At 39.4% G+C, this 15,109-nt stretch overlaps 1 protein-coding gene across 1 annotated transcript in view; it reads left to right on the forward strand.

The window, feature by feature from the left end:
* Positions 1-15,109, forward strand: part of TRIO (trio Rho guanine nucleotide exchange factor) — a 255,876-nt gene that overhangs the window by 173,287 nt on the left and 67,480 nt on the right. The window contains exons 31-34 of the mRNA XM_010571449.1: positions 2,276-2,377; positions 4,583-4,725; positions 5,345-5,444; positions 13,388-13,631. Coding sequence (XP_010569751.1) covers positions 2,276-2,377; positions 4,583-4,725; positions 5,345-5,444; positions 13,388-13,631 — 589 coding nt within the window. The remainder of the gene's footprint in view (positions 1-2,275; positions 2,378-4,582; positions 4,726-5,344; positions 5,445-13,387; positions 13,632-15,109) is intronic.

Consider the following 15,109-nt stretch of genomic DNA (forward strand, 5'->3'; position numbering starts at 1 on the left):
ACTTGCTCTCCTTCCTGATATAAGGTAGCTAGCAGGTAACACAGCTGCAGCTCTTTTGTTGATCACACCTTTCTTTGGTGCTCTCAAGAACACGAAATACAAAAAAAGCTTCTGGTGTACTGGAGGGTAACATCAGCTGCCAAGGCATTACGTGGGAGGGGAGACAGAGCTGAAAAATCGGTCCCATAAGCTTGTCACGTCAGTTCCTCTGGCAGAAATTTAGTAAAAGCCTTCGGTCCTAGAGAAGCTGCTGGAAATCTTGAAGAGTCTCATTGTGCCTCCTTTTTAAAATACAAGCATACTTTTTGTCTTCATATTCTATTTGGCAAAATATCCTGTAGCGCAGCTTACTCTTATAGCAGTTCTTATCGTCTGATCTTTAGAAAAGGCATTCAGACAGATTGTTGAAAGCGTGCGTGTTGTTTTGAGCTAAAGATCTTTTTTGCACACTGTCCTGTCTCCTGCCTCTGGAAGATGGTTTTACAGAAGTGAGGTTCTTCTCTTTACTTTGGGCATGATGACCATCGTGATTTCCCCAGCACAGGATTGTCAATGGCATGATTTGTATTAGTGGAAGAACATGTTAATGAACTCCTTTGGCAACAGATAAAGTGTCCAAAAGCAAATGCCTAAGGAGGGCTATGGGACCAAGGCAAGCAGGCGTTACTTTGCCAGAATACCAGTAACTTGGCAGTACAGGGGCTTCCTCACCTGAAGGTGCTTTCTATGAATCCAATAACCCGCAACAGATTTCTCTTCCGTGAGTTTGTCCTTGGACCTCATGCGGGCTTTTATCATTTACGGTGTCCTTTGCAAAGAGTTGTATTGCTCAACTATATATTGGGCACAGGCCAACCTCCCCGTGTTGGGTTTTGAACCTGACTCCCTCCCACTAGTTTCACTTGATGCCTACCGGTATTGAAAGGGACAGTCAACAACGTATGTCTGCTTTGCCACTCCTTACTGTCCAGACCTCTGCTGCATTGTCCCTCAGTTGTCCCCTGTAAAATTAATAATATTTACAAGCATACCAAGGCTTCTAAATTTACTAGGCTTTCAAAAATAAATAACGTTAAGAATTGTACTATCTTGCCTGTTCAGACTTTATATTGGGCAGTGCAGTAGGGTATATTTTCTTTGAATTACATAATGTAATGTTGGATTAAGTATTTTACAAGCTTTTTAACACACACAGGAGTTGTAGTGAGTCAAGTTTAAAACGCATCACGGGCTTTTAAGTATTTCAGTGAAGAAGAGTCCATTTTACCAAAAAGAGATGACAAAGCTGAAAGGGTGGATGTGTTGGCTTGGGGTTTTTTTAGGAAAAAAAAAAAAAACAAACCCAAACCACCAAACAACAAAACAAGTTGGCATCAAAGTGTGAGACAAGAAAAAAATTACCTTTACTCAGGTACTGCATATCCAACATCTCGTGTAATGAACTGTGTATGTGCTAGTCATGATGTGTATGAGGGGAAAAATACAGCTTCTAATAACATAAGAATGCTTAGCAGCTGTCTTTTGGAGTGAGGGTTCTTGTGGTTTGAGCTATGTTTCTTAGTTTGTAATTTTTTTTGGAGCAGAGCCTATATGAATTGTTTAACTGGAAGCCAATTCACATGATCGAGATGTTGTTCCAGTTGGAAAGTGAAAAACATTTTGGATGATAATTAGCTATTAAGGTCTGACATTAGAACATTCCCAAAGACTGATTGTTAATGTAGCTGTCTTGCAAAATTCTCCAGGGAAACTGCATTTCTGAATTATTTCATTTGTTTCAGAGGGAAGGAAACGCACTGTGAAAGGCTCCTTTGGCAGAAAAGAGATCAGAGTTTTAGAAAGTATCAGGAGAATTCTTAAGCATATCTTATCTGAGAGAAAACATAAAAATCACTAACTAGTGAGTGTTCCCTGATGGAAGTCAACAAGGAGAGAAGCCAACACTTATTTTTTACCAAGCACCTTTTTTAGATTTAGAAGGCTTTTATTGTTAAGTCAAAAATGTGAAATAAGCAATTTTGGTATTCAGATTATAAATGCTATTGTCTATTGTTACTTTACAGGAAAAACTGTTTAGCTTGCAGTTCTTCCTTTTTTGAAGAAACCCCACCACTGCCACCAGAATAAAGGATTCTCTCTAGCATATGAGTTAGCCTTAAGCTTCTAAAAATCTCTTTAAATAGCAGAGCTCAATTATTTAGAATATAAGCATCCTTTTGTGGCTTCTGAGAAAAAAAATGCTGTGTCGTCCTAACAATTTTTTTCTTAATTCCAGACTTCTGAATTGGGTGTCACAGAACATGTAGAAGGAGATCCCTGCAAGTTTGCTCTATGGGTTGGAAGGACACCAACTTCAGACAACAAAATTGTTCTCAAGGTAATCTTAGCCGATGTGCTTGTACAGTCTCTACCAAGTCTTGTAGTTGTTGTTCATACTTGGTGGGAAGGCAACAAGTGATGACTTTTCCTGCTTTGAGAGGGACAGCTGCTGACATAGTTTTCCTTTGTGTGTGGAAAGGATGTGGTATACATCTAACTCAAGTGGCTTGACAGCAGAGGGGAATCTGTGTGGTCTACTGAAGGATTAAACAAACTTCCTTTCACAAATCCGAGTGGGAAGAGGTTTGCTCCCATGGACTTCTGAAGTCTTGAAGACTTCAGCCACTAGCTGACGGAGCAACTGATGTGCCACAGACAAATCATGGCATCAGTGTTACATTTCACGCTCAAGTCATTGCCGCTTGTTGGTGATACTGTTTTTCATGGCCCATATTTTTATGCAGAAATCAAAACACTTCAAAAGATTTTATGTCTTTCTGTGGGCTACAACTTTTTCTGAAGATACTTGCTTTTGGGTGAGAGTGCATGCAATGCCTATACATTTTGTGTCTGCGGAAGTTACAGGTGTCAGTAGTGTTCTTTGCCTAGCTGGGAGAATGGCTAAATTCATTTTTCCCCACGACTCTGGTATGTAACCTGGGACCTACTCTTTCAACTGGAGAACTCTTTTTGTAATACCGCAAGCAGTTAACAGGCAATTTGACATATTTTGAGGACTGCGTCATCTTTGAAACTTTTCTTCTGCATTTCTTAGCTGTGTTGAGCTGAGAAAAAGTTCATCTTCCCATTTACAGGTTAATACACCTACTATTAAACTTGTTTATGTTTTCACAGATATTTTTGGTGATTATTCAATAATACCACTTAAAAATGGCCAAATTTACATGTTGCCGCTCAAATTTATATGTTTTCCTAGTAAATTATAGGCTAAGAAGAGCTCACATTAGTTTTCTGACAGCAGTCAGTGAGTGCAAGGAAATGAAACGTAACATCACTGAATAATACAATTTGTTCAGTCTTAACACTCCCATAATGTCACAGACAGTGCTTTGCAGCCTGAAATGATCCTCCCAGGGTAGAGCAGTATAAGGGGTTTTGTTTAAGGTCTCTCTACATAAGATCACTTGAAGGTGTTCCTGTTCTCTTCTTTAATTTGAGCATAGGATATTTAGACAACTTGTATGGTATATGAAGCTTTTCAACAGTTTTGTTGGTTTTGGGAGTTTTTTTATCATTTGTTCGTTTTTGAAGGTTGGAAACTAGCACTTCCTTAGCTCATTAGTATTATAAGGAAATTCCATGAAAACCTAAATAAAAGATACAACAAAACTTTTTGTTTGGCTTCTTTTCCTAAACGTTTTTTTTTGTAAAAGAAAACAAAGATCTTTTTCCTAATGGTTCATCTGTTCCTTCAAATTTCTCCATCCCTTTAGAATCCCTGGTTATTAAATATTTATAATATATTAAATATTTATAATATATTCGAAGCAAATTATTTCAGGAGACAGCATCTAAGAGAAGTAGGAAGTTATATATAATAATTTTTTTAGATCTGCAATAATGTTTATATTTAATAGCATTTCAGGTGCAGAGTTAAACTGGATTAAACAATCAGATTACAAGTTGGGCAGCTGGATATCACATCTTTTCCAGGGTATCTCAAAAAGACAGATGATATGTTGTAGGCAGTTGTTAAAAAATACAATCCCTAAATTAGCTTTCTGCTTCCAGGTGTGTTTCAGAAGTGGGAAGAGTAATACATGAAATGTGTTGTGGAAGTATATGGGTTGCAGTATAGGTTAATTTTTCTTTCAGTGTTAGTAGATTATTGTATAAAGTTAGAATTGACCTAAAACGTAGCATGAGTTTAAAATACCAAAGTTCAAGGTTGTTACTACTGGAATTCTTTAGGTATCTATATAAGTCAGTCCACCCTGTCTTGCATGAGATACATACAGGGCTTTAGCCTTCAAGTTATGAAAGAGGAATCTAAATCTAGATATAAAATAGAATGTTTTTTAGAAGAACAATATTAATAATGTTGAGAAGAGTAAAGTAGTGTTGGTGATAAAAAATGAAGACAACTAGCTTGAATTTCCTTTTCTCTGTTCAAGTTGTCAAAAATGATTCACAAAGTCATTCTTTATGCCTTCCTCTTTGTGTTTATTAGCTGACTGTATGTGTGGATCTTCTCAGCTATAGTAGTCCATTGTGGGGGTTTTGTTTCTTTTGCATATCAAAGGCATCCAGTATAGAGAATAAACAGGACTGGATCAAACATATCCGGGAAGTGATACAAGAAAGGACCATTCATCTGAAAGGAGCATTGAAAGAGCCGATCCACATCCCCAAAACCGCACCAACAACAAAACAGAAAGGAAGAAGGTAAGTAGTATTTAGAATAATCAGAGATCTCCAAGTACACAACAGCACTCTTTCCTCTGTAGTGTTGAATTTCTAATGACTTTCGGTGAATTGGACAAAAGCAAGAGTCATTTTGGCCAGCTTTACCTTACAATTAATTTCCAGTTTCCTGCAATGCTGAGTTTGTTCAGATTTCTGCTCTGAACAGTCTCTGACTTGTGTACATTCAGCCATTACGGAAGGGATTTGGAGCTGCAGTACAGGATAGCTGTACCTTTTAGATTTTTACAATTCTGCATGTGTTATTCAGGTCCTTGGTTTCCTTTCATGGAGCTCAAAATGTGTGACAATGTTCTGCTTGTTAGCTTTGGCTAAATGGCTGTGCAAGTTTCTTGTCATAGTGGCTGGTTGGTTGTTGCCTTAATTCTACGTGATGTAGAGCTTGAGCAAATGAATCTGTTCTCTTAAAGCATAGAACAAAGAATTAAGTGCTGAATATTTGATTTTTGCATCAGTTAGTTTATCTGGCTGGTATCTGTTGCCACGCTGTCTAGGTGCCCCTTCTTTAGAGTTGCAAGTAGGGAACTAACACGTTACACACACAGCGCTAATGTTGTAATGAAAACTGAATTATTTGCAGAGACGGCGAGGACCTGGACAGTCAGGGAGATGGTAGCAGCCAACCTGATACTATTTCAATTGCCTCACGAACCTCACAGAACACGCTAGACAGCGATAAGGTAAGTTTCCCAGGTGTTGCTCTGTTCTGCGAGCAAATGATTCATCCCTTAGCGTGGGTTAGCGTCCAAGATTAGTCCTTAGTACCTTCAGAGAGGAGGTGTGGAAATATTCTCTCTCTTAACAATAGCTGTGCTGGAGGTCAGTGGTTGCCATATGGTTACCTTTGTGAAGAAAAAATACTATCCAGTGTTCATGGATTAGAGAGTAAGAGTGTTCACTTCGTGCATGAGAGCTGAGAGAAATCACCATATTAAAGAGGAGTAACCCACAACACTATCATATGATACCAGTGCTACTGTTTCCTTTCCTCCGTCTCTGCCTATAGATTCTGGCTGGCTTATCCCATAAGGATATCAGAGCCAGAGTTTCTCATGGTTGGAAGAAAGATAGGCATCAAAAGAGTAAAAATTCTTACGAAATGTGTGTTACTTTGGAATTGAAAGAAGATTTCTGGCAAGTGAGAAGTATTAGGACCTTGGAGGGAGGTAGAGATGGATAATAGTTTGTCAAATAGAAGAATGAATAAAAACATAGAAGCTGCGTACCAAATTACTTGAAAACATGGTTAGGGATTTTTGGCCTATTACCTCATTGGCTAAAATAATTCTGATGAGCCATGCAAACTACACAGGTAAATAACCAGTATATTACAGGGCAGCTAGGTGAATACGTTCTCAGAGTAATATTTTGACCATTCCCATGCTCATCTAAAAGAGGGTTGGTTTTCTGTATTTTTGCATGTTACTTAAACTCTGTGATTTGATTTTTGTCCATGTAAAGAATAGGAAGACAGAAGAAGGGAAGTATAAGGTGCTTAGGGTTGCTCAAAATAGCCTATGTTTTGACCTTGTGTATTTGTACTGAAGTTGGTCTGTAGTTTTGGTGGTGGTTTCTTCTAAGGATATCTGTGAAAAAAATGGTTGGTTAGAGGGGAAAAAAAAAAGTCTTTCGATGAGTCTTGTTTTGCTATTTTATTCTTTGTATTCTTACTTAGCTATTTAGTGATTTACAAAAATTGCATTGTGTATACTAGCAAACAGTTTAGTTCATTTTTTATGCATTTGTAAGAGTTTAGGTAATCTATCACACTCAAGAGCAAGACATGCTCTCTCTGATTTCCCTGATTGTTGGCTGGAATGTCAAGCTGTGTGCACGCAGCCTGGCTGGATTGTGCTTCAATTCAAATGGAGGTGATGCAATCCATCCCTGCCATGCACAACCGCTGCCCCTTTTCCATTGCTTGTGATGTACTATTTACTGGGGAATAGCATGGATTGTCTCCTGTTGCCCTTCATGGTACTATTTCATGCATCATGTGAGAATTGCTAAGAAAGTTGGCCAAGTGGAATGCCCTCAGGATTGTCTTCCAATCTGACATGAGGAGGAGTCTTACCAACAACCTGTTCAACAGGAGTTATAAGTTAAAAGAAGGAGGAATGGAACGCTTTCAAATATTTTCCTGACAAATTAAGTTTTAAATTTGGTTAGTGTTGTTTTTAAAGTATTTTTGAGTTCTCACGTTAGCGTATAAAATTTTTGTTAGACTTTCCTTTGACAAGAAAACCAAACTGAAAACTGGGAGACTCCCTGGAAGTTACTTGTACTATGTATTTTATGTCCAAGGAAGGAATTTACTGTTTGTGCACTTTTAAAAAGTGTGTGAATTAGCAGAGTAGCTTTGTTTAATGTTTCTATTATATGTTTTGGTTTGTTAAATACAATAAGAGAAAATTTTCAATCTGTTTAAAAATACAAAGTAACAGTAACAGGCAGAATACCAGTGAAATGTGTAGGCTATCTTAACACTCTTGCTGAATCTGAAGTCATCTCTCACTTTGTATGTTGAAAATTCATTAGTTGCAGTCCATTTGGGGTTTAAAATTGACTCCGTTTTCTCGGCCTAGAAGCTTGAAGCGTGTATGAATGTCTTACAGAGATGGAATAAAACAGTTTTATGGATTTTAGGTGCTGTTGATGTGGTTAGCCAGATGGAGCAGTGGAACTCCTCAGTTGAATTTGGAGCATGTCTGAAACTGAGCTGGGATTCCAAATTGAGAAACATTAAAAATATCAAGTAATTTAAAATAGTGTTAATCAAGTGGTAAAAATGTTTAGCGTTACTTATTATGCTGTTGCTGAACATTTTTCTGTTCACGTGTATCTACTATTGTGATTAAGAAAAGACAAAAAATACCAAACACGTCCTACTAATCAACAGCCAAGTAAAACCATTGTTTTAATTTCTCCAATTACATGTTCAGACAGTTGATTCTTTTAAAATCAATGTTTTGGTTAGAAGTGCTAAGCTGTTATACAGGGAGAATATCAAGAATGAAATCCTTTATCTAAAACTCAATTATCTTTCTCAACTCCTCAGAGACACACTCTGAAAGAGCTAAAAATCCTTAGCTTTGGTAGTAAGTGCTTGAATATTGTCCAGATGAGCTTCTTCCCTTGCGTCCTGTTTTCTGACATAATTGGAAATGCCTTAACAACAGAGAATGACTTCATGATTAGTTCTTTTTCTTCTCCACCCTGGCTTTTTGGGCTAGAATTGTAACTTCTGATTGTTGGCTCCACTGTTGCATGTTGCTTTTCAGTAACGACTGGGATGATGCAGTAGACCATATGTTTATAAAGCGGACATCCTTCCCAGCTTCACGTCATCTGAAAACTATATTGGCAAATTAGAATTCAGAATCATCTTGGCAAATGGGAGAAATTAATTGGCAAAATACCATGCAATTTCATAGGAGCACATTTGAGCTAATGTGAATAGGTGGAAATAGTTAACTACTAATGAAAACAGCGAGAGTATTGAACAGTTCTTGAGAAGATGATCTAGAAGCTGTAAAGGCTCACAAGCTGTTTATTATTTTAACAGTGTGATACAATTATGGGGGGCAAAGGGGGAGCAGCCCTATATTGGCTTGTAGAAATAGGATGCCGAGCTGCAGCAACAAAGTCCTCATTCTTTACTCAGCACTCCTAAGGCGTCTATTAGGTACCACATCCAGTTTTGAGTATGGAATTCTAGCAAGTTAGTGGTCCATTGGAAGAATGCCAGGGGAAAGAAGAAAAAAGAAAAAGACTATTAGGTGTCTACCAGACATAACTTACAAGGCAAGATAAAGAGTTGAGACTAATGAGTCTAAAGAAAAAAGGCAGGAGGAAGAAATTCAGGTCTTCAAGTGTGTAAAAAGCTACTACACAGAATTACAGAACAGTCTTTTACCCGTATTTTCAGTGGATGGGATGACATCAAAGGACTTATCTTTAATAAAAAATTGCAATAATATTTTTTATGGGTATGAAAATGTGAAGCCCTAGAGCAGAGTAGTTGTGAAGGCTGGGGAAACTGCATAACCGGAGATCTGTGAGAGCAGTTTGGATAAATGTTAATCATGATTCACATAAATGTAGTTGATCATGCTCTAGAGTAAGAGGAAGAAGTGGTCTAGGTAATTCAAGATCCCTTTCCAGCCTGTTTTTAATATCATGGGGTATATCTTCATATTGTAAGACATGCTAAATACATTCATAGCACTGACCCATCCTGAAGTATTGGAAGGTATAATGGAGTCCAGAGTGAAATAACAAAATTTTTGAGAAGGAGATTTCTACTCCATCAAAGCACCTCAGTTTTCTGAATGAGTGCTCTTATTGTACCCGTCTCAGTAAATACTTTGCCCTTCACCTTTCACAACATTCCTTCCATTCATCTTCTGTAGCTTTGTAGCCAGCATTTTAGGTGGCTAACGAATAAAAGAGATGACACTTGGCCCATTCATTCCACCTTTCAACAGTTCCTAGCCTCAGAGCTTGATCTGATTTTAATGTTGTCTTTTGAACTTGATCCAGTGCGTAGGAAATGAAATGGGGAGGCTGAAGGAAACCATGTAGGTCTGATAGGTCTTTTCATGCTTGTATTAAGTGAGCTGGTAGAAACGTGAAATAATCCAAACTACTATTTTGGTAGCTGAGAAGATGAGAGGCTTTTAGAAGAAGAGCTGTCATAGGTTGTTATCCTAAATAGTAGGAATCATGCTAGCTGCTGTGGGTGGTCAGTGGAGCAATATTTTATTTTTAAGAAATTGTCTTTTGTGCCCAGCTGGTAACACTTTGTACTGCTGTCTGTGTGAAGTTGTATTTCATTCTCATGCTTCTTTAAGCTTGTGTGTAGTACTTTGGAAAATAGAAAAAGGACTGAAGCAGCAGGAGACAACCAAGGATTTAGTTCTGCCAGCTGAGACTGCAGAAGAGAAAAGGCTCCCATCAGTACAAAAAATGCTAGTAAAAAACCAGACATGGCTCTGAGTATATGCCTCTTTTCAGAGTCAGAAACCAAGTCTGGGCAGCCACCTGGTCAAAGCAAAATACTCTTTATTGGAGACAGAACTTTTGTGTGTCTCCTATCTCTTTTCTCCACAGTGCACTTGTTTCCATTTTAAAAGGGGATTAAAGATTTTCATGCTTGAAATAATTGAGAAATCTTATTAGCTGCTCTCTTTCCATTCCCTTCTGCTTAATTTAATATTACCATGGGACAGTAAATTTAATTTGCAGTCCTGGGAGGAGGTTATATGGCCTGATGTAAAGGCTGTCATACCTGGCGAAAGTCTTGTCAGTGGTGAACTTCCCAGATACTGGTGACAGATGAACTCTTGGTGTGGAGTCTCTGACTTCAGCAAACCTACGCTAAGAATGTGTTCAGCCAGTGAGTGTGTGTTACGGTGGTTTTGCTTTTTTTTCTCTCGACAAGCAACAGTGATTAAAAGGCCCCAGAGAGATGAACATAGATGGTTAACATTAATTTCAGCAACAGCAAGACACTATGTCCCATGATAAGCTGTTTAATTAAACCTTGTGCCTTTTTTAATCTGCGGTTCTATTTCTGCCTGGCTTTTGTTTCTCATCTCGTCTCTGTCTCTCTGGTTTCCATTTTTCAGACATAGCCTCGTTTATTTTTATCATGCATGATTAATTCAGTTTACATAAAGGGTTTCTTGAGAAGGATGGATAAAGTATATAAAGCCCTTGTTCAGCCTAAATTTGGATTTAGATGGTTTGTAACTCTTTTCTCTTCAGTTGCAAGTCAGTCTCCTGGTTCTGCTGTGCCTCTTGCTCTTCCCTCCAGCTAGCCTAGAGAGCCTTGCCAAAGCTGTCCAACAACAGCTGTTGAGCAATGCGCTTAATCACAGACACTCCTTGCTGTCCAACTGCATTTAATCAGTGCGAAAGATTAAACTGCTTTCAGAAAGTGTGTTATGTGGAGAAAACGAGCAATGAAACAAAGAGGAAAGCAGCGTTTCCTAACCATTACTGTTGTGGGGAGAAGGAAGGGTTGTTATCTCCAAGGAGGGGAAAAGTGGTAAATGCTTTTTTCGTCAGTTCTCCGTGATGACGTAGATGTGTGTTGGGTAGAGAACATCATTGTTTTCAGTTGGGTTAGGCAGCAGTGGAGAAGCCCTGCACTAAGTTGCATCGAACAGCATTGGTGCGTGATTGAGGATGGTGTGGAACTAACAGTTGTGTGCGGGCAGTGTCTTACACACTCTGCTGAAGTGTGATTGAATACTGAATTTCGGTGGAATACTGACCAGCTTGGATATCTGATTCCCACACAGTCTGAAAGACTAGGATTTTTTTGTACTTTAATAGTTTCTGACACAGCCACTGACAGCCTCTGCTTTTTCCTTCAGCTTAGTACTATGTAAAATACTTAGTGAACATAAAATCTGATATCTTAGGTTTTTTTTATTATTATTATTATTATTATTATTGGAAGGAGAAGAAAGAACATCTATATTAAAGCCAAAAACATGTGGCTGTTGCACTGATCGCAAATCATATTTTAATCTCTATTTGTAGGAAGTGAAGGGTCAGGAAAGCAAGCAGAGCACCAAAGCTATGCTCCTGTAGGTATTAAGGAGAAAATATAAAGACTAGTTGCAGTTTCTGGAAAGTGTCAACTTGTTACTGTCTTGGTGCTTGTACTGAGTGGGATATGGACTCTCCTGAGAAAAATTTGGTCTGCATTGGACACCTTATGAAGTAATACTTCATCAGCTTTTTTGTTAGTCCCCATCAGGCATACAGATGGTTGCAATTGTTTCTGAGTTTGTCTGAAGAAGGCTGTAACATAAATCAATACCAGAAAACAAGGGAAAGCTCTTTACTTTTTCCCCTTTGGCATAGCTTTGCATGAACTAAAAACTAATATAATATGGAGAAAGAGTGTAAGGGAACAGGAAACTTTTTAATGAGGGAGGAGGTAGCATGTTTTGAAGATGTGCCCCCCTGTAATTTGCGTATTGGGGCTGTCTGGAGAGATGTACTAGAAGCAATGTGATTAATTTTTAGTCTGGATCTAAATGGGTGCAACCTGATTTATCTTCCTTAAGCACTAGATGTATGAGAGTTTTTTGCCCTTCTTGGCCCCTGCATTCCCCCAAGAAAACTTTTCCTTCTTTGTATGCACACAAAAGCAAGGGTAGCCGGTAAGATTAGCAGGCAGATACCATGGGAAAGCTCTGGAGTTATTGCAGACCATCTGCTAGGAGTTATGTCCTGTCGGTTGTTGCAGGCTTGAGGAAGAGAAGGTTGGAATTAGCCTTTGAGTCTTACTGGGGGTTTGCTGGTTTTGTCATTTGCTCTAAAACTCGTGCTTGATAACAAACAGTGCTATCCTGGAAAAGTTTCTATCTGGTGCTTCAGTTCCAGGCTTGTAATGAAAACTAATAAAGAAGTAACAATGCAGTCTCTTATCTCCTTTTCCTAAAGCTCATGGGATGTAGCTGGCAGCCATTAAGAGCCGAAACGTAATAGTCAAAAATAACGTGGCAGGAACCGTGCAGTACGTTGGTGTAGCACACGCTTCTATATTTGCTGCAGTTGGAACTCTTACAGGGTATTTGTCCTCCTTCGTCAGCGCAGAGCGTCGCAGGATTACCTCGCAGGGTTGGAGTTTACTGGCTTGGTCCAAAATTACTGAATACACAGAAGTTGCATCCCAGCTGAGATCTGATAGGAATGTTGCACCGAAGCAGCCTGAGCTATAGAAATACTCACACACGAAAAGCTGTAGTAGCCGTATGGAAAGAGAAGGAATTCCCGGGCTGTTTGCTTAAGTTGGATGGGTGCTCTGGCACTGAGCAATCTTGGGAACTTTGCAAAGTTCTGATAATAATTTTCATTTCACATCAAAGCAGATGAAACAATCAAAGAGAGGAAACTTAAACTTAGGCAAAGTAATTCTAATGAAGCGTTTCGAAGAGGGGGAGGAAAACCCTGAGCTTACATGCTTTTAATTCAAGTTTGTGTGTTTTTATCTGGGGAATCAGCAAAAATGTGGAAGTTGTAAGCCCGTGTGGGTATTCTATCAAGTAGTTCACTATTTGGGAATCTTATGTGAAGAACTTTATGCTGATTTTTATGATTATGTATGGTGTGCCCTGGATGATTTTGTGACCTGTGTGTGTAAACTGTGAGTGGGGTGAGAATAAGGCAGTAGGCTCATTTGAAAAAGGTCCCTCTTTCTGCCTTGAATTTGCAAGATAACAAAGCTCCTGAGTGACTGTATTTAGTAATACTTGGCTTTTTGTTGCCAATTATCACCCATAAAATATATTCTGAAACGACTGCTACTTCAGCTTTCGGGGTAAGGAGCAGTCTAGCAAGAAAAACCGCTTAAATCCTCCGCCCAGCACTGTCACAACCGGTGTGCTTTGAACATAGGCAGAGACAAGCAGAGTTAGAAATCTGTTCTAAAACGCCAGAACTGCCTCCTTTTGAAATGATCTCTTCTTGACGCGGAAAGTCCCAGAAGCTTGCTATCTCATCCAAAATACGAATCCTGCCAGGAATCCTAAATAGGTAACGGTGCGTGACGGATGGTTTGATAACGAGCATTCATCTGGCTTCTTGTTTTTCCCCCTCGCAGTTGTCTGGTGGGTGCGAGCTGACGGTGGTAATCCACGACTTCACCGCCTGCAACAGTAATGAGCTGACGATCCGGCGCGGGCAGACGGTGGAGGTCCTGGAGAGGCCCCATGACAAGCCCGACTGGTGTCTGGTTCGCACCACGGATCGGTCCCCAGCCGCGGAAGGTCTGGTCCCCTGCGGGTCCCTCTGCATCGCTCACTCTCGCAGCAGCATGGAGATGGAGGGGATTTTTAACCACAAAGGTAAGACGTGACGGAAACGAAGCCTAGCCGTCAGCAGCGTGAGTTTGGGGTAATGGGGAGTACTGTGCAAATGGGAACTTCGGTGTTCTTGCGCTGGTTTGGCTTCTAGTTTTTAATGAGATAAAACACAACGCTTTTGGAAACCTGCAGCCATGCCGCCTATTCCAAAATAAGCGGTCGGCCGTTCTCAGCGTTAAGTGAAAATGTGCGTGAAGACAGGGATGAGATTTAAGCAAATTATGTCTTGGTGAACAGAGTTATGTATCATATTAGATCAAGCTGCGATGATACGAAAGTCCATTCCTGTCGTGTGCTGAAAGGGGGGAGGGAAGAAAATCTCCAGCATGCTTTATCAATGGTTCCTGAGAAAACCTGCAGTAAGAAGTCGTGACAATATCAGGCTCAGCAATGGAAAAGGTAAATACACGCATCCATATGCCCTGGCACAGGAATTGGCTATTTGGACGACTGTATTTTACTTAGCTGAGTTTTCCAGAGTAGCAGTGGCACAGTCATCCCTTTTTCCCAGAGCAGCTCTGAAATCTTACTTTGTTTTTTCAGATGCATGAAAGAATGCACCCCTGAAGGGTGCAAGAAAAATCTGATAATTTTTTGAAAGTTCTTAAGGTTTTGGTGTGCTGTAGTCCTTTGGCTTCGTATACTCCCCAGGCTCCCAGAGTAGTTTGTTAGTAGAGAAAATGCTTGCTTGCTTCATTTGAAACTACTTGAGTTTGCAGCCTGTGAACAGAAAGCAATGTGAATTGAAAAAAAAAAAAAAACAACAAAAAAAAAACACAAACCAGTTCATTAGAAGGTGTTTCATCACCTGCTGGGGGAAAAGATGCATTTCAAAAAGTTCATTATTGCAAGTAGCAAGATTAGCAGGAAAGTGGTGTTGGGGAAAACTTGTTTTCCAAAACAGAAAATTCTGGTTTTGAAGAGTTTTTCATAAATATAACCACAAATTTTTCAATTATTCAGTCCATCCCTGCTATCACATTACAATTTTTCCCATTTTTTTCAGACACTGTCTAAATATGCTTGGCTAAAAGAGGGGAGAGTTTGTGTTTCTCACATTAGGAGCATGCACAGCAGGAACTTCCTGAATGCAGGGTGACTGGGGGGGAGTCTGAAGGATTGAGCTGTAGAGCTGCAATACTCTTTTGTCCTCTTGTGTCCTGTAACAATTGGGATAGAGAAAGTTTGCAGTTGTTCTGATGATCAAATTGGAAAAATGTGGTCAGGTATCACTGAAACACTTCTTTTTTTGGCTAGGGACTGATATCATGGAAATGTCAACAGGTTTTACTTTTTTTTTAACACTCACAGAACTGATAAATCCAATTTCCTTTGGAGCTAGGGGAATTCACCTTTGAATGCAGAGAATTTTTTTTTTGGAGAGGCAGCTTGTACTGGACAATATAAGTTATATGAACAACATTGAGCCTGTCAGACTCTTGAGGGAGAGACAGAGCTGG

The sequence above is a fragment of the Haliaeetus leucocephalus genome, unplaced genomic scaffold (genome assembly GCF_000737465.1).
Source record: "Haliaeetus leucocephalus isolate CR32 unplaced genomic scaffold, Haliaeetus_leucocephalus-4.0 Scaffold328, whole genome shotgun sequence".
NCBI classification, from domain to species: domain Eukaryota; kingdom Metazoa; phylum Chordata; class Aves; order Accipitriformes; family Accipitridae; genus Haliaeetus; species Haliaeetus leucocephalus.